The sequence below is a fragment of the Corvus kubaryi genome, unplaced genomic scaffold (assembly GCF_017639235.1).
Source record: "Corvus kubaryi isolate FWS band 111438036 unplaced genomic scaffold, C.kubaryi_AGA036_p1.0 37394, whole genome shotgun sequence".
Taxonomy (NCBI): domain Eukaryota; kingdom Metazoa; phylum Chordata; class Aves; order Passeriformes; family Corvidae; genus Corvus; species Corvus kubaryi.
The window spans coordinates 16,572,443-16,598,796 of record NW_024581133.1 but is presented as its reverse complement, the minus strand read 5'-3'; the positions used below and the strand labels follow the sequence as shown (position 1 = coordinate 16,598,796).

The 26,354-nt window shown below is 38.8% G+C and overlaps 1 protein-coding gene across 5 annotated transcripts in view; it reads right to left on the bottom strand.

Moving 5' to 3' along the window:
* The window catches only part of TLN2 (talin 2), a 145,872-nt gene that overhangs the window by 70,396 nt on the left and 49,122 nt on the right, over positions 1–26,354 (bottom strand). For all 5 annotated transcript variants that reach the window (XM_042039640.1, XM_042039638.1, XM_042039641.1 and 2 more), the window contains 11 exons: positions 18,841–19,011; positions 16,111–16,208; positions 15,335–15,464; positions 13,731–13,883; positions 12,725–12,867; positions 11,178–11,305; positions 6,727–6,790; positions 4,476–4,580; positions 3,969–4,124; positions 2,990–3,091; positions 570–646 (listed from right to left, as the gene is read on the bottom strand). In XM_042039640.1, coding sequence (XP_041895574.1) covers positions 570–646; positions 2,990–3,091; positions 3,969–4,124; positions 4,476–4,580; positions 6,727–6,790; positions 11,178–11,305; positions 12,725–12,867; positions 13,731–13,883; positions 15,335–15,464; positions 16,111–16,208; positions 18,841–18,976 — 1,292 coding nt within the window. In that variant the 5' untranslated portion in view covers positions 18,977–19,011. The remainder of the gene's footprint in view (positions 1–569; positions 647–2,989; positions 3,092–3,968; positions 4,125–4,475; positions 4,581–6,726; positions 6,791–11,177; positions 11,306–12,724; positions 12,868–13,730; positions 13,884–15,334; positions 15,465–16,110; positions 16,209–18,840; positions 19,012–26,354) is intronic.

Sequence of the window (26,354 nt, the reverse complement as noted above, 5' to 3'; positions counted from 1 at the left end):
CTACAGTTCTGTGTTTTGCTATATTCAGTTACTTTCCCATCAAAACCATAACCTGCCCTACTTGTACCAAACCCTTTCCTCTATGGCCACCACACATCTGATGGGTTTGGCTGGTGAAATGAGTCAGTTCTGCTCATAACACTGTGTACAACTAAACTGACAGGAGTCAAATCTACTGGAAACCATGGAACTAGCACACACAAGCAACTAAAACCTTGTAAATCATACACGAAGATGAAAAAAATACTACAGCTTTTCAGCTCTGCTTCATTATCCCACTCTCTGCCCCTGCATTTTACTGAATTACAGCCTGAGTGCCTTTGTTCAAGGGTCAAATTAGCACAACCTGGTGCCACTGCTGGTTGCGCCAACCAACAATTTTGTCTTCAATCCTTGAATGAAGCTAGGAGCCTGCTGAATTGCCTGGGGATAGCCCTCCTTCTATTGAAATACTCTGTAGGAAACCATTCTTTAGCAGTAATAACTGTACTACTTAATTTGAAAAAGCTACCGCAGCTAAATGTGACGCTCTTAAAGACAGACCATTTCCTCCTGTGGCATGCACTCACTTCTTAGGTGAAACAGATTCTTCCAACATGGTTGATTCCTCATCACCTTCAAGCCCGAATCTATCTTTACTTTGTTTCTGGAGGAGGGGGAAAAAAGATAAGTTAAACAATGTGTGTTGTTTTTTACTTTCTCTCCACCATTTCCTTGCCATTTACCACAAACCTAATCAAATGACCTGTTGTCATGGTAGCTAAACCACGACACCTGTAGAGCCTTGTCTGGTGCTGAACACCATGCTGTTGGGCAGTGACTGACAATACAACCTCCACTGGAGAAGAGGTGCTCTTCAGCCTTTAACAGCCCAGGTTCTTAACCCTGGCAGATGAAGGACATAAAGGAAAAAGCCTGCTGGTGCCTTTCTGAACAAAGGTATAAGGAAAGTGCTGAAATGTTACTGTATGGTGCTACCTACCAGTAGGAAACACATATCTGTAAGTAAAGACAACAAATTGAATACTGTCTCCAAGTTATTTTATCATAGGTGTTTTAAAGTTCAGGACAGTCTGACTTCATGAGGGAGGGGTTTCTTAGCACTAAGAGAGATTTGTAAATATACATAAGGGCATTAAGTGCAAACCATGAGAAACAACAGGGAACTACAAATCATAGAAATAGCGCCTTATAAAAAGAGACTATTTTTACTTGTGGCCTAGTGCAGAGAAACTGTCTGCTTTCCACCTTGCTACATGATTCGTAGCTTGAGTCCATATAGATGAACATAAATAGAGAAGTATCCACTATGACCTTGGATACATTTAAGAGAAACTTCTCATGCACATCTATATGAACACACGGCTTTGGAGAAAGAAGTTCTTACTATCAGAGTTTGATTTTATGCATGAACTGAAACTCCTTATTTCTAATCAAGATTGTGCCTTACTTCCATAATAATGTGAAGTAAAAAAAATCTACTGTTCTTAATTTTGGTATAAGCTACTCAAGTTCAGGGTTCCCTGTCACCTGATTAATGACCTATCACTAAAACTGCAGGACATGAGGGGTTGGGTGGGGGAACACTGTATTAATAACACTTGAGCAGAAAAAAAACGTATCTATCAATGCACACCAAAGAAAATGAGGTGGACCAGTCCAAAACACACCAAGAATTAACAATATGCAACTGAGAGCAATAAACCCCACTTTGAGGCATCCATCACAGAAATAACGTGGGCTCGACAACTGTGAACTGCAGCTTCTCATATGAATCATGGGTGTTTATGCTTTAACCTGTTCCTAATTCATTCATTTTAAACTGGCTGTGTCAGCAGATGGTAGAGGGAAAAAAAAAATCAAAGGACTGGGAGTGGAAATTTGCACATTTGTATTCTATCAAGACAGAAGGCTGCTTTCATTTGGCACTAGAGAGCAAAGCTACTTTTGAATCAAGTTTTAAACCATCTACAGAAACCTGCAATTTATTTGATGTTTATTAAACCTGAGCCTGACAGCCTCAGAGAAAAAGGCATGTGATGAATTCTGGCAATCCTCCTCAACCTCTTATTACGTAACACTTGATGTTACATCTTACACTGCTCACATGAACAAAGGCAATAAATTCTTCTGGGCTACTTAACTTTGTGATTTCTTACTACTAAAATCCATTACAGTAAATAAAGATGTAGTTTGGATTGTCAAGAAAGTAAAAATATGACAAGAAGCAATCAATGCTGTTTGGAACACCCTGCTTTTCTATACAGCATGCTTAGAATGGGACCATTCAGCTCCACATTTGTTGGCAAAATTGCCATTTTTTGCTGTTGCACTTGCTCGCTTGGGAATATTTTGAATAGTGGAGATGCGTATCAGGCCTTCCTCTCTCCTGCCAGGCACATTCCATAAAAACAAGTTTCAAGGCAGTCTGACCTCTTCACAAACACTGATTTTATCCCTCCCTGCACAACTGAGGTCTAATTCTTTGCTTTACTAATCACGGTGTTTTTAAAGCGATGTACTGTTGGGGCTTTTTGGTTTGTTTTTCTGGCCAAAAAACTTTCTCAGTTTTGGTACATTATATACAGCAGCACCCGGACAACTATTGTGTAGTCCTTGCTGTAGTTTTAAATACTGTTTCTAGGATAATTTCTTTCCACCTGATTCATCACTTTGGACCGTAGCTTAAAAATCCATAACTGAAGCTTTGGACTCTTCCCTGGATATATATTCACAGTCACAAGGTCACCTTCCAGACAGAAAAGCAAAGCTTTTCTTTTTTTTTTTTCAGAAGTGCTGTACTGAGTCTGACCCTTGCTAGAGGTGTAATAAATAGCCTTGATTTTTCCAGAAGCAGTGCCTTACTTGCAGGTAAAAATATAGAACATCAAAACACAACATTGACTTAATGAGAGAAAAACTGCAGTTTGCACATATTTGAGGTTGTGCATTGGCTTTTTTGCTACATGCCAAGACGTTAATACTGTACCTTCTTTAGGATGATATCAATGTAACCTGCAATTAATTGAGAGATCTGTTCTCCTTCAGTGGTCTGTACTGAGTAATAGCTTTCCTGATATTCACCAAAATCCTGAAGAAAAAGGGGAGAAAACCCAAAACCTATTTGAAAATGCAAAGTAAGTAAATGAAGAAACAGTACCAAATACAAGTGAGAAAATTCAAATTTTAAAATTGCATAGACATTTTATTATATGCAACAGTAAGATAAACTGCTCCAAGATTCTAAACCAGTCTATATGGGGGACTAAGGGAGGAGAGAAGAATGCTTTTTATTTCGGCTTAGTCACACACGTTCCACAAACTGAAACGCCCAAGAGACTTCATCTAACTTTATCAGATTCCTTCACTCGAGGATGGAGAAAAGTTTTTTTAGAATTTAATCCTAGAGCATAATCATCCAGGCAATTGGAAATTAGATGCACATGAATCAAGTGAATGCAACTTTCTAGCCTCTGCCTCTTGTTCCATCACTTTAAACAACCTTTAATATCCAAAATGAATGTTGCAGTGGCCTCCTATAGACCAATTAACAAAGTATCACATTCATGAAGTTTCTCTAAATTTGTAATTATCAGATGCATGAATCAGCCATCCGACTTTGTTCATGTTCCTATTTTGCAAGTCACAAAGCACATTATGAATGAGAAGGACCATAACTATTTACACAAGTGTGAATAATAATGCTTTAACTGTTTAGTACTTAGGCACAAACCAGATTTAAACAGTGGTTTACTAGAAGATTCAAACAGTACTTCTGAGGAACTGGCCTGTCTAGAAGCACCAAACTACAGATTGAACCTGGACTCCAATATGGGCCAATTTATTACATGAGGACTCAGTGACTCTACATAATGCTAGAAAATTAAAGATAGAACAAGTTACAGTACAGAAACTGTTCTAAATCTCCTTGCCACACAGATCTTGTCCTCTGAATATATAAAGATTACCAGAGTGAAGCTTTTAGGTGAGGCAGCCCAGCGTTTCACAGTTGTCAGTGGCCATTCCTGCAACACTTCCTTGGTCTTCTCATCCACACGCATCACTGAGTCTTTGGTGACCCCCAGCAAACGAGGAACCAGCTTGTTTTTGCCTTTCATTTTTTCCTATAAAAAGGTGCGGAAGATTGTTTTCCACACAAACGTGGCTTGCCACAGGAGAAAGGAAGCGCAAGATAGAATATACTGACACAGGGAAGAAACTGGCATGCAGACAGTGACAATTTAAAACTCCAGGCTTAGTTTGTCTGTTTACAGGCAATGATTTTCAAGCAATGCATTAAGAAGCTCTGGTCTTTAGTGCATCTTTACCACTCAGTTCAAAAGACAATCCCTCTTCTCAGTCCTCCAGGAAACTGAAATATTTTAGTGGTTGAGGTATCAAACCTTTGCTTAGTGAGGGATCTGAGGTAATCCACAACCAAGGATACAGGATGGTCACAGCAAGAGCTGCATTACCTTAACAAGAAAAAATGACACCCCGTAGGTGCGCAGGGAACGCGCCAGCTTCACATACTTCACTTTGGCTTCTATTTCAGTCATCTCACCACAGTTTTTGTGCTCCTGTAAGAAAGTTCAGTACCAATTAGGCAGAACCTGCACTTTCTGGAAACAAAAAAAGGGTACAGCTTTTATCTGTTTCAGGATGCTTAGTTAATACTCATTACAATTAGAATATTTGAAAAAATACCAGGTAGAAATGCTAGCAAAACTATCATATAATCCCTCACATCAGAGAAAATAAACAACCTGGGCAAATAGAACACTGGTCTTTGACCATCAACCATTCAATCTGTGTCTCAGACAATGCACATTTGAACCATTTCTGACACAGTTTAAAATTCTAGGTATTCCTGCTATTTGACACCATTAGGTTTCATACAATTAATGTCTCTTCACTCAGCTTTAAAAAAATCACTTACATGTACCAGCAGCCTTTTTTTCCCCCCCAGAAACAGATTATTTATTCCTGCTTTGTGCCCAGAACTTCTGATCCATGACAGCCTCACATTTTGTATTTCACCATTTCTCATGTCTTTCAGGTACTTCCAAATAGGCCTTTTTTTGCCAGTTGCAACACTATCCAGCATTTTTTTCCATCACACAAAAATAATTCTACAGGTGAGGAACAATGATTTTTCTAAATAGTTCATCCTGAAATACTCATCTAAGTGTGCCTTGTAACTCAGTCTCTATTTATTATTTAAAAAACTTGCTCATTAGTAGATTGATTATTACCTATAAGTAATGACACGTACCCATCTTATGTATTCAAACTTCTCCCAGCATCTGCTCTCCTATCCCAGACCACTGTGCTGAAAATCGTATCCAAACGCCTGGCTAGTTAAATCCTGTTTGTGGGATTCCCTATCCCACCCGATCTTCCCCTCACGTGCTTCTGAACTGCTGGGTGCCACCTCTTTCATGCTGACTGATGGCAGCAGGGGGAGCACCAGGAACATGGGAAATGCCTTCCCACTCCACTTGCTCCCACCTCGACAGTGTGGGAGCTTCCAAGGGGGAGGCCTGGGAGAAGCAACCGCAACTCCAAAAACCTCTTGCATCCCAAGAACACAGTCTGCTCCTACCTGTCAACTTCAGCACAGAGAACACACCCAGAATCCCGAAAGAGCAAGGAGCACAAATGGAGTCACTGCAGATGGAATATTTGGTGAAAAACACCTGCCAAGCTCCAGAATTTTATGACTTGGTAAACAGCTGGGTTTTTTTTCAAAAAGACAACTCACATACTCCACCTTGCTGTTACATCTCTGCCCAGATCAGTGCCCTCACTGATAAGCTTCTGGGCCATGCACTAAAGCATGCAATGACAGATACTACTCATAGGTCTAATCTGACACAGGCAAAAATTCCATGCTATGAACAGCATGGCTACAATACTCAGAGGTGAATAAATTTGGTTTTTGCTTGAATTGCAATGTCACTGCACCACCTAAAGGTGCACACAAAAGTGTTAGACATACTGATCTACAAGGAGTACTGAAAACTCCAGGTAGAACAGACCTACAAAGTTACAGAATTCTTCAGCTGGCAGTGTAGCAGACAAATGAAAGGATGTGATCTGTTCCTGCTCCTGTCTCCCAGGTTGAGATCACAGATCTCTGGTGTGTCCTTCCAGAAGCCAGATGACTTTTTCTCACCTGTTGACCTCAGAATTTTCCAACTTCCACTGTATTGCCGAACTTGTATTTCAGTGGGCAGAGATATCTGGTGCATCTACAGTACTCAGACTCTGAGATCACTTCTAACAGTATCAGTATATTTTACCATTTTATACTCAACTGCTCCAGTCTTTCACAATGGGATGATTCCCACACAGACCACTGAATTCAAGCATTAACAAGCAGAACTGAGGCTCATTTTTGAAATCAAAACTGGCTTTCCTAAACGTTGTCTATTTTAGTACAAATATGCATCTTTATATTTCAATGCAACTGACAAAAAGATCTTAAAAATACTGAACTTTCACTATCTCCCCTTTAACAAAGCACATTTCTTCACCAGTGAAGAAAAAAGGATCAGGACAATAAATCTGCTGAAGAAATAAAATGAAAGCTGTCAAATACTTCATATTTCATTTTCTGATAGCTATACAGTTCAAATATACACAAAGTATACACCTGGGAAATATCAGATTTTTCTTATAAAGGTAGTGAAACTATAGTAGTTTTATCAGCCTCACAATTACCTGAAATATTCTCTTTTCAGCCCCTCTTTGTTTGGTATATTCTTTAGGCAGGAATTCTTTCAGGCTAGGGGGAAAAAAAAGAAGATATTCCAAAGTTAATGGTTCCTTCTTGAGGAAGGATGCTTTCCATACATCTTTACTGGCACTAGGTTCCCCCAGCAGGTCATTTTCCACCTGAAGAAACTTGCACTGTTAAAATAATTAGTCTCTAAGGATTCCCCCTACTTTAGACTATTAAGAAGCACAGAAACAGTATGACTGGAGAATGTCCTCCTTATTTTGATGTATTCTGTAAACAAACAACACTTAACACTGAAGGCTAGAACTACCTATTAAGATACAAAGTTAGAAGTTTTGAGAAGCATGGATTGTTTTAAATAAGATTGGCAAAAAACCTGCTCAGCTGTTCCTAGGGAGTTGCTTTGGTTTTATTATCTTGAGGGGATGGGTATTTGTGTTGAGTTTTTTGTTTATGTTACTGTGCTTTTTTTGTGTGTGTGTGTTTTAAACACAAAAGCCTGCCATTGCAGACAATCGACAAAATAGCTTGAAGGACTAAATTAGGATTTCATGCTTCAAAAATACTACCCAGTACTGAGATCACACATTTTGTCCTTTCCATGAAGTTCTAGCATTATAAAACAAAGTAAGAACAACTGTTCTTGCTAATCTTTCTTCTGATTTTGTAGTAGCTACATCTCACTAAAACATGATAATGAAAGCTTTTCTTGGGGACTTACTTACAAAGACATCATGGGGTAGGGAAGGCTGAAGAGCCAAATTAAAACTGTAGGTAAGGACTGAATACAGCTTATTGTCTTAAATGCTGGTGTCTCTAGTATGAAACAACTGGTGCTTTTATACAGAATTTCACAGGTTCAAACCAGTTTAGTTAAATTCAATCCCAAGGCAAATTAAAAAAACAACAAACCCAAACCTGAATTAAACAGTTTAATTCTGGAAATGGATTTACATAAAAAAATTATAGTTATCAATGCAGTTTAAATTCTAGAGTTAATTTTCTCAGCTATCCATATGTATATGTTCTGATAAACTCTCAAAACCATTACATTTTTAAGCCTGTCTACTTACCTTTCAACTAATGTAACACTTTAGATAACACTGCTAAGCAAACATTACTTGGAGCTTCATAAGCAGCAAGAGTTAAGAAAATAATTTGGGCTCTGTCCACTAAACAGCAATTGTAATGCCCCTGCACATGAGAGTGGCAGTTGGATTGGAAGCTTTTTCCTCCTATCACCTTCCATTATTTTTAAATCAAGAGACAAGTGATCACACCTCAGCTGAAAGGGTGAAATGCCAGTCATGAACAGACTGAAATTATTTTAATTCTACTTATAATCCAGATATTTTCTTTACAAACACAGTTTCACTTCATTTTGCAGCTATTTTGGAGCTAGCAAAATGAATGGAAATACCTTATAATTTAGCCTTCCCTAATCCCTTAAATCACACATATTAGAAGGACATTGAACTCAGTTAAAAACAGCTAATAGCAAGCAGTGTTGATTTAACTTGATTTACACTGAGTTTCATCTTCTAGTTCCTTAAAAAATTATGCATGAGTGCCAACATTTAGATTGTTTTTCATTAGCATAAAGGTGTTTGTGAAAAATACAGCTTAATTCAGCAAACCAGCTTAGATTCAAGAATTGGGCTCAGCATCAAGCTCAATTATCATTTGCAGCTTTTCTGTTTGCCAGTGTGCTTGCGAAGAAGTGGAAGTGTGCAGTTGGAGGTGTTCCTTTCCTATCTGCAGACAAACAGTGCGAGCTCTTTATTAGATATTCTCTCAGCAAATTCAGCCCCAGGGTACCTCCATAGGTGCCATGCAAAACTGCATCTGTACCATGACGGGCACAAAGAAGGACTACTTGTAATTTGATAGTTTAATGCTTTCACAATTTACTTTGGCATGAGCTTCAAGGGAATTCCAACAACCAATGCCAACGTCTTAGCAAGATGCAGGCAATAATCTTTATCTGTGCCAAGAATACTTTAGCAACGACCGAAAAGGATACAAAAGGTCTCTCTACACAAACATATTGTAGACATGGCAAACTAAACTAAGCTATTTCCAAACAATTTCATGAAATACTAGTGTTATTCTGTTCTATGCTGTTTTCTGTACGAGCTGACAGATTCCCCTTAAGGGAACCTATAGCAACTTGAGGTTTCAGTAGCAAGTGACTGGATACCTCTCAAATGTATTTCACACACTGAGCTACAGCATACCGTTTATATAAAATAAAACTACTTTCTTACTTGAAAAGAACCAGTGTTTATGCACCGAACAGTAGAAGACAGTTGGATGAAACTTTAAAAAATGCTCGCTCTTTTTCAAGGGGATAAAAAAAACCAAAACAAACTAAGAAGTTTTTTTTTCTGAAAGGATGAGAGATGCATCTTCAGAAAAAAAAATTGAGCATTTAACAACACTGTTTCTATATATGGTTCATAGTGAGCCAGGATCACTTGGCTCATTTAGACTCACAAAACAAAAGCATGAGGTTTCACAAAAAGGCTGTCATGAAGGCTATGTAAAACCAAATGCATCGACACTAAATCATAAACATGTACACTTCGAATTAGGAGACAATGACCAGGGTCTTACAGTTCTGGAGCAGCTTCATCTACAGAGGACAAAAACTGAATTACCTCTAAATCAGAAATACTTAATTTTATGAAACTGATTAAACACCAGGACAGAGAGCAATTACACTTGGTTACCTGCCAAGTTTGGCTCTAATACAATCAAAGCCCTAAATGAAAATAAAACAACAGTAGAGAAGAAAATGCCCTGCAAAACATAAGGTTCTAAATTTTGGAATTTTGGTTCAAAATCATTTCCACTGGAGTAACATTCTTTTTCTAATATATGGTTCAGTTATAAATATGTTTCATCTCTATTAGAATTAAAAAAAGATAATGCACATTGTATGAGTGATGGCTATTTCGTGATGGACTCCAAACTATCCAGCGCTGCGTACAAAGTAGAAGCATCATCCAGCTAGCAGCTTCAGTCTGCCATAAAACACACTTACTATAGGGAGTTTGAAAAAACCAAGTAGTACATTAGAAAATCCTAGAAAAATTTAAGCAATGGAACACTGTACAGCAGTTTGCAAAAGCTGCTGGTTAAGCTCGTGGGAAATCACTGCTCTAAAAATTAAAAGCAACTACGGGGAACACCTAACTCTTGAAATCATTACCATGACACAAGATTAGCTTATCGTGAGATAATACCCCAATGGTTTGCTGCAGGAATACTCTTCAGTGAGTGGAGGGAGAAAGGAAGAATAAGCAGACAACGGACAAATCCCAGAAAAAGATTGTTGTGTTAACTGGTCACAGTTCTAGGAAATAAAAACCAGGAGTACACTGAAGCTGTTACACTGGGCCCCTGTAATTCCTAGACATGAGTAGTTCTAACAGGAAAGGTTCATGGGCCAATCAGGAGCAGACAGATAGTAAAAAGAAAAGCTGATTATTAATTGAACTGAAAGATGTTTATTTGCATAACTGAACTGCTGCTTCAGTAATATCTTTCAGAAGTGAAGTGCTTCAAACACCCAATGCTGCAGCAATGCATGTTCCACAGCAAGACACAACTTCACAGCGATTCCCTGCGATACTGTAAACCCCAGAGGGGCTCACAAAGGAAGCCTGAGGCAGCACTGAGCACTCTGCCAGTGGAACAGGACAGAAACCAAATATGCAGCCATTGTTTTGTGCCTCCAATTAAGGTATTTATGAGCCTCGTATGTAGGCAAGGCTCTATGGACTGTGCAGTAAATAGCTCTCTTTTACCTTCCTACACTGCCTTCCTCAGACTTCAGCCCTTGGTTAATTCTACTGCAGGTAAACCAATCAGAAAATCAGAATCAGTAGAAAAGTGGGACATCTAGACTTCAGTCAAACTTAACTTGCCCTGCTGATAGCAGTAAATTAAGTATCACAATAAAAACTAACGATGAGCCACTTGTAAGCAGAACTTCTGGCCATGCCTGAAACAAAGAACACAGTCCTAGAATTCAATTCATACAACACCATGAGAGGGTGAATCTGACCATGTGATTAATACCACTAAAAAGTTTGCAAATTTAACCTCTAAACACAGCAGTATTCATTTTATTTAAATGACAAATCTTCTTTCTAGTCTTGTACTTTCCTAGTACTAAGTGTGTACTTAACTGGCACTCTGGGAGGAGCCAGTGCCCTGTGCTGTCTAATAAGCTACTGCCAAAGGTCCCCTCATCAGCTGAGGCTGCTGATTCGTGCAATAAGGCTCCTTTCACTGGGAGATTTGCTATAGAAAACACACTTTATCTGATTACCTCTGCTTGGAGTAATAAAATGTGTTTAATCTGTGACAACTCAACATTAGTTACACTTGAGGCCACCCAAATTTAGAAGTTAGAAGTGTTTACTCTAAAAATCCAGGTTTGTGTTTGTGTTCTACATGAGGTCCAAACTGGATCTGTGCTTGAAAGCCTCCAAATTCACAGGCCTTCTCAAAGGAGACGGGATGGGAACCATTCAGAATGTCATCACGAGCCTAGAGAAGATAAACAAAGATACGTCAGGGACGCCCAAAACAACTATTCCAGCTCAAATTCTTTGAAAGCTTGAATATAGCCAGCAACACACACTTCTCCTTCTGAATGTCCTTATTATTCCATCCTGGATGTGTATGTGACTAATAAAACAAAGGGCTAGATTATTTCTTTGTGAGTATCTATGGAGACTTACTGAAGCTATGATCAAAAAGAGAACTTGACAGCCATTTCCTGATGCATGTAAATAAAATACAACATGCACATACACTTCTCTGTGTGTACACACATATATACAGATACGTGTCTGTGCATATACACACATTGAAAAGCTTTCATCCTACTGCCTCATATAGGAGGGAAAAGGACCTCCATAACTAGTATGTAAAAACTAAATTACTATTAGAGATATGGCAACAGTAGAAGGCACACAGCATTTTTTTTTCCTTCTGTATAAATTTGGCAGTCATTGAAGATGACAGATTTTTATAGCTCTGGCAATAGAAGGCTCACCTATCCATAGACAAAGCAATGACAAAGCATTATCAACACATACTGTCATACCAGCCTGAATGAAATATTTTAGTGGCAGAAGAACAGCTCAGTATGGTAGACTTCTAAAAAAACTTCGAAAATGTATTGATATAAGCAATAGAACAGCCTTATCTTTTGCCTCAGATTTTTAAAATGTAATTTAGAGCAATATCAAGTGTAACAACAGCTCATTTCATCAAACCTTCATTTTTGTTTTTTTACTTAAAAAACCCCCCTACATTTAACAAAGAGTTTAAAAGCCTACTTTTTTCAGACTAAATTGCAGGCAATTGCGATGGCACCTTCAGTTAAATAGTACCTTCTGCATAAAGCTCCTGGCTTTGCTAAGGTATGTACAGTCCCTCTAACAGTTTTGGGAACATGTTTAGATGGACTCCTACTGTGTTCCATGACATGGACCCTTTTGACAGGAAACCTGCCTGCCTTGTGTGCTGTCTGAGTGGAAGACTGGAAAGGAGTGCAGAAGAAGCTCTCTCACTGATCAGGCAGAAGAGAAAAAGACAGGAGAAACATAAAGCTGTTCACAAGACTGACCTGAAACTCCACATTACACAGAGAGCACCATCCAGAGAAGACAGAGAAGGACTAAAAAGAGCAAACTGGGACTAAAGACGTTTACAAATTTTAAGGAAGCAGGACATGAAAGCCAGTGGATTTTTGCCTCAGTGTCCATTACTGGGTTCAAAGTATTTGATTTTAAAAAAATCAGCAAAGCCTCTGTACTATCATGTGGTTTTGGAGAGATAGACAAAAGAGTAAAACTAAAGCACATCCAGAGCTGGAATTCTAGAAGACAGAGTATTTAAACAGCAGAAGTTTTCTAACTAACCTAATAGGTTTCCTCAGCAAGGTAGAAGCTACTGTACCTGAACATAAAGCAAGTTAAGCTGAACAGGATCTCTTGAATCTACATTCTGGTCTGAATAAAAGAACTTCCGTCTCAAGAGTAGCGTTTCATTTTCATCCACTCCTTGCTCTCTGAAAGTCCGGCTGTGATCCAGCCAATTTACTGCAACAGAGCCACAGACATGCACATTGTTAAATCCACACTGTTGCCAGTGTTCAAGGCTGTTGTGAAACTCATGGGATAATTGGCATATCCACTGTGGGGGGAAACTCCACAAGAGATGTTGCTTTCATTTCTGTTTCTAGTCATCAGTGCTGAAGGTTTGCTACAAATGAGAACTGAAAAACAGCACTGCTGATCAACAAGGATATACTACCGCATAAACACCGTTAATATTGTTGACGAAACAACTATAGTAACGTTTTACCACTAAAATTAGATCTTCAAATCTTCACTACAAATTAAGTATACCACATTTTACCTCTAAAACAAATGATTCTGTTTACCTTTCTTATTCCTAAACACAATTTTAGAACATCTTCCTGCTACTTACAATTAACTTTAGTGTCTTACAGCAAAACAGAAAAAACAGTTCTCATGACTTAACACACAAAACAAACCAAATACTGCCTTAGTTCTTTGGCAAACTTCACTGACAGTTAAAATGTATGCCTTCAAACACAAAACTACCTTTTGATGGCTTTCAGTAGTCATCAGCTATTAAATAAGCAACTTTAATCAAGGGACAAAAATGACCCTTCACACTTTAGGTTGGAATACTCCTACCAAACATAACAAAAAGCACTTCAAAACACCTGCTGACTCTCAGAGGCATTAACTTGCCCATTCACTTCATTTTAAAAATACTCAGTCGTGGGCAGCACTACATACAAAGGGATGCAAAATACAGCCAGGAACCAACTGAGACACACTGAATAGTCGAAAAATGCATTCCTGCATGGCTTCCTTGCATTATACTGTGGAAAGATACTAATCAAAGAATTACCCTGGAATACATTACTCACAGTCATCATCTGTATGAAGCTTTGCCTTCAGTTTTTCCATTTTTCTTTCATCACGTAACAGTGTCCTATCTTTCTTAAGTGTTCCTGTACTCTCCTCTTTCTTCTCTTCGATGCTCTCCTGGATTAAGGAATATTCCTCATAATTTGTTATTCCTGGAATTATAAATAAATCCAGTGCTTATAACAATAAAAATTTAATACATTTTAGGACGGATGAAATATTCTTTTCCACATATTAAAATACCAATGGCTTATTCCAAACACAATAAGTATATGCCAGATGAAATGCTAAAACTGTGTATGGGGAACAAGAAGAATACTCTGCAACTTTTGCATTTAAGACATCTTGCCAATATCTGACCTTGTCTTTCCAATACATCATTTCTTTGTCATATGCTGCATTTGCCACTTTCAGAAAGGTATTAAGCATAAGGTATTTTTTTTCTGTTGCCTATCAAGAGAAGCTGCCAGTTTAAAAACATGATGGAATTTAAAATAGCAGTAAATTCCAAAATGGAGACTGGCTATAGTAAATTTCCATTCAGGGATGCCTACAATTGCTTTCTGAGGACTGAGTAATTTCAGCTTGTCCATGATGTAAAAGAAATGTGGCAGAGCCAACTGATGAACAGAAACCATGTGAAATTTACGATTTTTTAATTTTTTAAAGTGTTAAGACTCAACTCTTCCTGTGAATTTTACATGAAACTGAATCAAAAATCAGTTCACAATATTTAGCAGATGTGCTAGGTTGCTCTCATTTCTTTGTTCTGCATGGTTTTTGTACTGTTTGGAAAAGCATGGTTATGTTATACCAGACAGCGAATTAAATGCTCACCTATATGACCACATTCATGAAAATAAATCAAACTCATTTTTGAGGTAAATTAGTTACAGCAGATTAGAATCCAACATAGAAAAACTCAAAATTGAAACAGATGATTCACTTTCCAAGTAAAGTAACATAAATCAAATTAAGGCCGCTTGAATTCTAAATGAGATTTAAGCACAGGTTTACGACTTAAATTAAGCCATGTTGGACACATGCTTACAGTGCATGCATTAAATACGGATTTGTTTTCAAAAATGTCTATTTAGCTAAATACTGAGACAGACTATAAGAAATATGACACATTTTTGACCAGCTGCTCTGGATGGCTTCTATATGTTGCTTTACAAATGATACAATTTTGCGATCAACTCTAATCATAACAACGCAAAGTCCTAAGTTTGGGTACATTTCAAGGTCAGCAGTGTTCCTCTTTTATCCAACTAAAACTGAGTATAAATTCAGTTCTAAATCTCTACCCCATTGCAGGAAAGAGTACGTAAATGTAACGTACAATAAAAAATTGGTACCTGTACTGTTGGATAACTTTGTGCCTTCAACTGCTAAATCCTGAAGTTTAAGGATACAGGTGACTCTCTACAGACCTTGATAAAACCTGGACAATGCGTTTCAAGAAAGTGTTTAGTAAATAGTAACTTGAAACAAATTTAAATTTTTCACATGTGCCAATTTCTAGACACATAACGTCCTACCAATCAAAATTTAAATATGGCAGAAAAAAAAGTTCTTAAGCATGTGGGTCCCAGAATCTTACCTATCCTGCTGCAAATGGTAACCAGCAATTCTCCGACTGTTTTAGAATCATCCACCATGACTGTTTTCACTGAACCATCCAACATACGTATTTTCTGAGGTCTCTGTTTCTTTTTGTACTCCAATATATCCTAGGAAATAAACACAACTGTTTCAAAATGCTTTTGGAAGCCACCACAAGCCAATGCACTACCTTAGATGCCTAAAACAGGATTCCCTTCCCACTCTCCAAGCTGGATTTTTCTTTTGTTACAGAACAGGCAACTTACTCATTTAACAAACTTGAGAAGTGTCTACTTTTAGATCTGCCAATGTAATTTTTCAAGAATTGTCCTAAGTGGTAAGACCTTGTCAGGGCAAGATAGACCAAAGTGCCTTTTTCTGCGAAACCAAGTCCAGCATTTCAAAAGGACTGCAACGCCCTGTGGCTGTAGCAAGCTGGCCAGAATGTGAGCCAGTATGACCTCACCACCTCAACTATACAAGAAACCAACTCTAACACAAGGTCACCTCAAATATAAAGCATATAACAGAAGTTAGTTTTCAACTTTCTGTTAATCATTCTATGAAGACACTACTGACCACAGTAGCTCTCAGTCACAACCTGATGCAGGAAAAAACTGACATCTGAGGCACAGCAAGGAAAAGGACTAGGTCAAGTTCAGGAACAGGCTCAAGAGCCTCCTACCCCTCCAAATGCTAAACATTCTTCTTGCTATTAAGTAAACAAATTTTTAAGAACATGGTGGTAAAGGAAGAAACAGACTTGCACCATACCCCATTTCTCAGCATGTAATAATCCAGTGTTCTTCCAGCCTCCAGCCATATACCCTTGCGAGGATCATCATCTGACAGGAACAATCCGTAGTCAGAAGCTGCAGAACAGAACAGACAGAGACACATTGAAAAATATCAAACCTAGTAAAGCCAACATGGTTTTATTCAGGGCTATTCAGCTTCAGGGTTAAGCCTACATTACACTTACCTTCCATTCTTAATAAACTCGGGTAGAATTTTTTTTCTGTGCTTCATGAAATATTTAGTTTAGCAGCAGATAGGAGGGTACATCAGGCTTTATAGAAGACTTGAACAAAAGCTTCACTGTCACCTCTTCACATGTCACACATCTACTGTGCATTATATTTGTAACTACTTTTCTTTGAGACAACGTTTTTTAAATGCTCACAGGTCCTGCTCTGGAATTGACTAACCAAAAATACAAGCAAGTTTGGCCTTAACCATAGTGTACTATTTCAAGCAGCAGTTCTATTTTCAAAACACAGTTTGCTTTCAACCCTCGGCAGAATGAGTCTATTATAAACTTGGGAATCTATCTGGTAGATGATTCAGGCTTAGGTATTTAAAAATATACAAGGCTTCTAGAATTATATCCACAACAAACACAGGAAAAACTTGCATCTTTTGAAGGCTAAACAATGTCAATTGATTCTTTCAGAAGTAAATGATAAAGTTTTCATTGCCACACAAAACCAAAACAAACCCAGGCTTAGGTTTCAAAGACTAAACTCCAGATACACAAAATGAAGTATCACGACTTAATTTAAGGCTTATCCATATGCATGAAGAGTCAATACAGACTGTACTTCACAAACAACAAACAACCTTTCAGCAGCTGAGCCTGCTCTGTTTGGAGTTCTGCAGGTTAAGCTAATGCCCCTTCTCATGGCCAGCAGTGCACAGTCTGCTAGAGCAGCTCTGGGCCCTACCTTGTTTACTTTCAGCTGTTGTGTCAGGACCCTTTAAACAGGTAAAAATACCTACAATTTTTGGATAATATTTCATCCTTAAATGCCACGCATAGCAATAATTTACATTTAGCAGCATTTACTTTAAACACACAACTACTTATGCAATTATATAAAAGACCTTACACTTAATTAATAAAAGTGTGACTGACTTACAAATACACAATTTTAAAGGAAGAGTCCTTCCAAAAACAACTGAATAAGATGAAAAACTTTCCCTGGGGATCTTAATTAAAAACTCCCCTGAAAGGTCAAGTCATCTGTACATACAGCAATGTTTATGATACAGATGCAATACAGAATCACATCGCTAAGATTTTAGAATTTGTGCCTATAAATAGGTTGTGACCTTCAGAAACAAAGTGCCTTGCACAGAGCACAGAAGTACCAAGGAAGCACAGACTGCTCTGATACTCATTTGTGGGGCATGCACCCGGTAATGAAATCGCAGGAGCTGTGCAACTTGCACATGAAAATCATGGCCACCTTCGTGCTGGGACCAGGCTTCTGGCAGGAGTGAAATGTGCACAGCTGATAGCCACAAGAGCATTTGCTGTTGTGCAGAACAAGTCTATCAACTATACTGCACTACGGTGAGTCTTCTGAGCCACCAAGAAAGGGAAAGGATATATTGGAAACATTCCTGTTCATCACTCAACTTCATAAGGCTTTTTGAAGTTTGTAATTGCACTGCAATAATAAATAAAGGAAAAGCCCTACTATAAAATCTGAGAACTCCTTGGCTTTTCTTTGAGGTTCATGATGTTCAGGGATATTTATCACTCAACGTCTGAATTCAACAGCTGTCTACAAGCTCTGCCTTGAGAGACCAGCATGGTAAGAATGTACAGCTTTTATCTGAAAACTGAAGCTCTGTAACTAGACTTCCAAAGGACTCCTGCAAAGCAGAAGGAATTCTGAGTAATAGTAATGAAGTCCATTACTAGCAAGCTTTTCTAACAATTCAGACAAGATTTTTGAAACGGTTGTAAAGGTGGAGAGCTTAAACCTCAATAAACAACCTGCTTTAAGAATTACATTCCAGTAGCATTATATGCAACACAGCACCAAAGGGCTTTGAAGTACCTGAATTTTTTGACAACTTTGACTACATTAAAACCAGACCTTTTGCCCATGGTATTTCCCAGTCTGCATTCACCTAATTTGCTCAATAGGTACAGAGACAGTTACATTTGATTAACATGTAGCGCCGTGGTAACTGTGGTATGCACAGCATGGTGATAATTTTAGTTATTAACCAGTTCCAAACATTTCTCTTTGCACATTTTGCAGGTATCCAGCCATTCTTTTGTAATTTGTGTTCTCTTCTTTGATGAGGCACAAAATAAGTCTGCCCAGATTTTCTTAGAAAACATTGCCAGAAACAGTGCTTTAAGTAGGTAATACCAAAAAAATTGCTCTCCAAGCAGCAGAGCAACTTCTCATCTTTTAGGCAAACAAGATATTTATTTAAGAAGTCAAAATTTCACAAAAAACATCCATTGTGGGAAAACCTTTGTCAGGAGAAAAGGAAGAAAGACAACTCAGCTACTTTCTGTCACTTAAAAATCTGTTTGCACTTGTTTCCTTTCACTTCAGAGCCTTACAATTTAAATTAAAAAAAAAAAAAAAAACAACAACAAAACAAAACAGGAACAGGACAAAGTAAAGAGCCCCCATGGGTTTATATCTATTTTCAGTTCAGGCAATGAACAGACTTTGGACAAATTCAGGAACCCACCTTGCCCTGTTTGAGCCTCTGGCACTCGCTCACGAATAACTCTGCAGGCATCGTACACGGCAGTGGATGGTTCAAACTGCATCGTCTTCACTACATTGCACTGACGGACACAGATCTTCAAGGAAAGGGCTACCATGGTGCCAAGTCACTTGCAAGTGCCTACTAAAGTACCTGAAAAAACAGTAATGGCATTGTTGCTTACAGTTTTCAATTTAATAATTTAATAGATTCAGCTTTTCATTAAACAAATGAAACTAATTCAGTAGAATTAGATTTATTCAAATGAACTTCTATATGAAGTCTCATTAGTATCAACAAGCTAGAAACTATCCAAAACATGTATTTTTCTTGGTGTAATGGAAATCCCTTTTTGAAAACTTGTGTACACATACTAAATGTTCATACGTTTTTTGAGGTAGGTTGAAATGGTGCATAGAAAAACAATACAGTTATTGGGTATACTGCCAACATATCTACTGCTGACATAAAATTATTTTTCTCTCATCACACATTTTTATTAGACCATTTAGACTTGCTGGTAACCAACAGCTTAAGATAACTGCTTCATCAAAAGTAGGATTTTCTTAGCACATAACTACTCTTCCCTGAAGATTCTGACGTGTGCAATACAGTGTTATGGTTTTTCTCAAGTCTCCATTAGATCTGCTAGATGTTTTTAGCCTGTTGCACAGCTACAAGAGCTTCAAGAATGAGTTATTTTTCATTTCAGTTCTATTTCAGAAACTACACTAAATTTGACGGCATTTTTTTAGAGAAACAGGAAGCTACAGATGCTTTTTGTATTGTTTGATTTTGTAGATAGTCTGGGTTTTGTCTTCAATGTCTTCCCTTGCTGTTTTAACAGTTCAAACCTCTCTTCCATCACTAGACTTTCCACAATGATCTCCAAGAACTCTTCAGAACTTAAATCCTTTCTCCATAAATACAGAATGCACTAGAATCCCCAAATAATTTCTGCATAAATTTATGCGTGTGTTTTTAAATAGGAATTTCCAAGGGGATCCTACTGACTAACTTGAAGAGCTGGAAGTTTGTTTTCCTCAAGTTCAGGGGCCTGACTTTACCCTACATATGACCCATATCCCTCGCAACTGCCAACCCCACCAGTGCCTGGTGACTGCAGGCCAGACTACCCCCAACCTTGGCATTCCCAGTTAGCTCCCATTGGTCACCACCAGGTCCAGTACTGCACTCACTCTGGAAGGGCTGTCTATTACCTGTAATAATGCTGTAAGAGGTTACCCTGCATGCATTCCCTGAGTCTCCTGGATTGCCTACAGCTCACGGTGCTACTTTTCCAGCAGCTGCAGGAGTGGATGAAGTCCCTCAGCAGGACGAGGGCCCGTAATGCCACCTGTTGCTGGAGCCAGCACTTTGTAAACAGGCTCCCCTGGATCGGGCAGCCTGCAGCAGACACCAGCCACGAGGTTCTCTTTGTTGCCTCAGACTCTGCAGGCTTTCAACCTGCTCATGGCTGCTCTTCAGAGACAGCTCTTGGCACCCTCCTCCTCTCCCTTCTGAACTGCAGGTAGCCATCGAGAGCCACACCCCAGCCATGGGATTCATCTCACCAGGTTTCAGTAAAGGCAACCGGGCCATAGCTTTCTAGCAGCAAGGTGTACTCCTGTTTGTGTGACCCAATGCTGCACCGGCTAACTTAAAAACAAGCAGAGGTCCTGTTTCTTAGAGAACGTTCTTTTAGAAGTACATTGTTTAGGTTCTCAGCTTGTTAATATTTTCACTTTGTGATTGTGCACCACATAAACCATAAACACGTGTGTCAGAAGGCACCTCAAACGTCAGCCTAGCATAGTGCCTTGCATTGCAAAATGATGCATCCCTATGCTGTCCCTGCCAGATGCTCATTTAATCCATTCTGACAAAGCTCCATTGAAATGGAATCCACAGCATCCATAGGTAAACTGCTCCATTTTTATTTTTCTTTTTACTACTTATAGGGATGGTTCTCCCTTTCACTAGTTTTCAACTTAAGTTCTCTACTCCGCAAAAGAATATTTTTCCCCTTCCCTACATAAACAGACATGCAAATTTATCCCTGACATCTTTAATGCACTTTAACAAGTTGGGAACCTGTTACTGTGTCCTCGCACTGACACTCCTTTCTTTTCAGGGTCAAATTCATCTCAAAGACAGAAGGACTTAAACGGTCTGGTTTCCTCCAGTTCAGTGCTCTTGGTTTCAGAGGCACCAAAGAATGCTTCATCTGAAAAAGAGCTTATGAAAAGAGTTCATGACTTATCAGTTTCCTCCAACACTGTGTTCTCAAACTCAAGAGAAAGGTTTTCATTTGCCTCTTCCAGATTATCCTCAGGCTCTAAATCTCCCCACTTGGCTTTCAGTAATAAACGGTACAGGCAGTTTCCATCTCCTGGGTAACATCCAGAACAGGACAGCTGTTTTTTCTCAAAAGAACTAAGAACTTGGTCAAGAAAAAGGGCTGAGATCACAGAGAAAAACAAGGGGAAAATATCTTCCAGGCTCCCTTTACCTTCTATACATTGATTCACACCACATTTAAATATTTCTCTGTGCAAGTAATGGACTCTGTGCTTCACCCAAAACCACTCAGTCCGTGGAATGGCTGACCAAAAGTTAAAAGGATGCTGGAAATTAAGAGAATTTTACATTAAATGGTTTGCCTGGTACTGTCTAATTCTCTGCAGGTAATGAAGTAGGAAATTTCTAGATCAGACTGTGACTGATCTGTTCTTGTAAGGTGAAAGACTGGAATAATAAATTATGGATCTGACAGCTTTTGGAGAGACAGCAGCAGCTTCAAGCTCTTAAAAAAACCATAGATGATAACTCAGAGAACCCAGTGCCTGCAGATACATATCACAGTGTGCATGTCAAGGCCTCGAGCTGAACCATCACAGTGCTCATGTTCTGGAAAATCTGAACAAAACAGAAGTCTAACCAGTGCTTGAATTAAAATGAGCAGGCCTGGGTGTGCTCACAGAGATACCTTGCCAGCAAAGCAAACAAGCACAAATACTTCAAGCACATATTATCCAAGGTAATAAGATATAAGGTAAGATAGTAAGATATTATCCGAAGAGGTTATAAAGGACTGAAAAGTATAACAAGCAATAAGTAACTTCAAGCTGGAGGAATATGTGCCTCTGGGTTAAGGAGTGATATACATGATTAGCCAGAACATCTATGGCAGGAGCACACTCCAGCACAGGAGCAGGAAGGAAACACTGTCCCAGCTGGGTCACCATGGGCTCTGGTCCCTGTACCTCAGCAGAACAAAGCTTGAGCAGACACCTCCACTCCATTTGCACAGCCTTTCTGCAAGCCTCAGCTGAGTTACTGTATCCTTCCCCAAAGCTCCCTGCCTGGACACATTCTCACTAGAGCTAGGATGCTGTTACTATTAAATTACAAAAGGTGTGGACTTAGAAGCAGATACATATTCCACGAACTGTTAAAATATTTTTCTTTCATAATTTCTCTTCATTAAAAAAGCTTTCTGAAATTCTAAGGACCAATATTTACAAAATGAAACATCTCTTCATATCTTGTAAAGTAGGTATTTTCAGTGAAACAATTTGAACATTAAATACAAAAAAAAGGTTCTCTGATGAAACACACATATTAAAAGATCTTAGGTCTATTTTCCCTGAAATAAATCTGTAAATTGCCTATTGCAAATAAAAACCTAATAATTCAAACAAAACCCCCAATATATTTGTTTGAGAAATGTCCCTAAATTAACAGGAAGAAAGTTGACGCCAAAACACGCCCACCCTTAATTTCCGCTGAAAATTAATTTAAAATTGCTTTTCCTCCTGGTGTCATTCAAGAGGAGCAAAACAGAACTAACCAGGACTGCCAAAGCTGAGTAACAAACTAATTTGTTCATATCCTACTGCACTTCTTCCTCTATCAGTCCCAAAAGTAATTTCTAGAAAAGTTTTTTTCTAACTAAGCAGTAATTTCTACACACTGGCTGTGCTACCATAGTAAATGAACAGTTTTTGCATGGATTTACTCTCAAAATTCCTTGTTCCACTTCTGCTTCACCAACAAACGGCTTTCCCAACCAGCTCCCTAAAAAGCCTTCTGTAGCAGTATGCAAAAATGAGTTGTCTGCTCTTTGTGAACGTGTCTATGTTAAAATGTTAAAAGCACTGAGATAGATGACACACTTATGATCAAGTTCAGACTTGCCCTAGTTAGAAAGCTTCCATGATTTTTTGTCAGTCTCATTAAGCTAGTACTAAATCAGCGTAGGATCCAACTCTACACTACTGAAAACTTCACAAGTCAAATCAATACTCTGAATGTGAGCCTCAGGTAATGTAAAAAACTGGTCTCCATTCCACAATATCTTGCTGAGATTCGTAACATAATAAAACCACAATTACAGGAATTCCAGAAAAGATACCCTAATAAACTAAATTGTACCTGAGAGCCCAGCTCTGCTAGACTGGGAAGGTGGCACTGACATTACAATTACCTCATCAGCTGCTGTACATAGAGACAGACCAAGGCAAGGGGCAGCAGAGTTATCTCAAGAAGCATTTTACAAGGCCTCTCAAGAGACATGTAACACAAGGTAAATGGCTGTTTCTCCAAATACTGACAAGGACAGAAGCTTGCATCACACAATTTCAACAGGAAACTATCATCAAGCCAAAAGCATAAAATAAAACAGCAGAATAAAGATGCATGGGAGAAAGGGGATTTAGAGGGGAAACCAGTTAGTGCACACTGACCTCCCTGATCACTCACCTACTCATCTGGCTTAATTCCTACCCTCATATCTGTGGTGTCTGAGCTGATGAAGCCATGACTTTATCTGTGTATTTCCAACTGCAATGCTAAGCAAACAGAGAATGCAAAATGTCAGCTCAATGCTATGAGGGTATGAGCATTTCTTTGCCTTTCATTTCACATCCTTGCCAATAGAGTGTTGAGGTAACACATAGCCCAAAACCACCTGCATGTGAAAACCAGGTAAATGTGCAACAGCCATCGCTGACATTGCCAAACATGCACCACACCCACCCAGTTAAAGGAAAGTTGTCACCGCCAGTGCTATGGCTAAAAGCAAAGCTGTGCCATGATTTAGTAAAAGTCTGTCTCCCTGGAGATATTTCTTAACTGGTTCATTCAAGCTTGAGCAAACACAAATCTAGGTCATGAGACTGTCACAGCCTAAAAGCCTGTATGTGTACATGCTAATAGAGGCAAAGCTATGTATTTTTATACTAGACTAACTTTGTAACAAAATCCAGTGGAACAGAAGTCCTCTATCCTTTTCAGTATTCCCACCAACTACCTGCTGGCACTGGGCACCAGCAATACAGGACACATGACATTTTCTGTTGCTCACAGAGGCTGAACATCTAATTCTATTGTACACATGAAATACTTGTTTAGTGGATTGATGCCTGTTAAGACCTCCTTGACCAAAATGCACTCAGAAGCACAAACCAAGTTGAACTGATAGCTTTCTATACTTCCAAAATTATGAACGTAAATGAAAGTGTCATCCTTCAAAAATCAAGGATAATGGAGCCACAAAGAAGGCAAACAGGCAGCTGACTGCAGAGGCACAGAGAGTAACAACACCCATTTTACTATTAACTCACAACAGCACCTGTGTTAGCATCTTATCATACAAGAGGTGACACTACACCTTTCAAGAAGCCCTCTCTTTAGTGCTCCATCACTGTCAGTTTGTAACTCATTTATCCCACAATGCTCTTAACAGCGCTTAAGGGCTGCCATTAATAGGCTTTTTTAGAAGACTAAGCTGATTCTCCACCAGAGCACGGTATGGGAGCCAAACTATCATCTGTGGGTTGTATGCCTTAAATGCACGCCCACACGTCACAGCAAAGCCATCATCAACACTTTGCTGGACAAGACACTGTGAAGACGTCATCACCGGTCATTGCCACTCCACTGGGAACGGTGTTGAGGTGCTTTCAGGGATAAATATCACTTACGCACAGATATCACACTTGTAAACACCGGACTGGAAATTGTGTCTTGTCAGTAAGTTAGAATCTCTTCTTGTGATCAGAAGGAAACAAAACAATATCTCATTTTCCCTCTAATTAGCTCAAAGATGAAGGCAAGTGCAGTAAACCAATAGAATAAAAGTTGATGTTCTAAATGGGCAGTAAAGTACAAAGATATGAACTTGGAGGGTCCAGAAGTAGCGTGCAACCTCAGACACCATACACTGTCTGGGATGGCTAATCAGAGCTCTTGAAGCTTGAACAAGCAAGCAAAAAAGCATAACTCTTCCTTTCATCAGTTAGAATACAAGGAACTTAACACTGTACAGCACTAAACATCGTTTATTCTGTTTGCAAGTGTGCACAGACAATTAAAATGCAAGAACTCCCACATGAGCCCCTGCCCAAAGAAAATCCCTGCTCAGCTACTGTGGTTGTATACACACACCACACACACTGATAAGCAAGTTTACCTTAAAAACCTACAAGAATCTCTGGGAAAATTCACTGCATTTATCTGCAGCATGCAGTACTAAATTTTACAAACAAACTACTTGGATAAAAAAACCCCACAGCAAAACAAAGATGAACCAGGGCAAGTTTTGAAAGACTACTATGAAAGCAGGCTGTAATTATTTAGTAAGCATTAACAGATACCATTCTCAGTTCACGCTTTATAGTCATACAGCAACAGCATCTATTTTCCTAAGAACCCAGCAAGGAAGTTCCCTCAAGCAGAATTATGCAAGAGACCAAAATATTTGAGCATAATTAGGAGTTGTTTACAGGACAGTCAGCTTATTAGTAATTCAGCTTCGGTTTGCTTTTTAAGTCAAAAGGCATATTTGCAAACTAACTTGCTTGTATGTATCCTCAAAAGGAAGTAGGAATTTTAAGAAACTACAGGAGGAATGCCACTGTCCCAGACAGAGCTGAAACAGCTTTTAGATAAGATAAGCAAAAAGCTAGACCGGAGCTAGTTGTAACAGAGAAATCACAAGCCTCAGGAGCAAGAGTCTCCACTACGGCAGTCAATGACATGTCTTTGAAAAGGCCTTCCAGGCTTTTGTTCCTATTTTGTAAGAACACTGCAAGAGAAAACCAAAACCAGAAACACGAGTTTCTGTAGAAATCAGAAGTGAATCACATCCTTTAGCTAGGTTCCTGTCCCAGAGTCTTTGGTAGGACAGTAGTAAATATAAGCACAGACTATTACTAAAATAGTATCTGATGTATAGAAGACATTTGTATTTGGTGTGGGTCTGGTTGAGAGCTTTTTTTCCTCTTTTTAAAGGGTTGGCTGTTGGGTTTTGGAGGGGTGCTTTATTTTTTTAAGCCCAACTCCTGTAAGGTTAGTCTAGGTCCATCTCAAGCACTGCAACTTGCTTACAGTGGGATATATTCTTATATGCTTATACAGCTTCAAGTATATTTTCTGATCTCTAGTACCTAGGTAAATTATAGGATAAGAAAAATAAACAAAGATTAAAAACA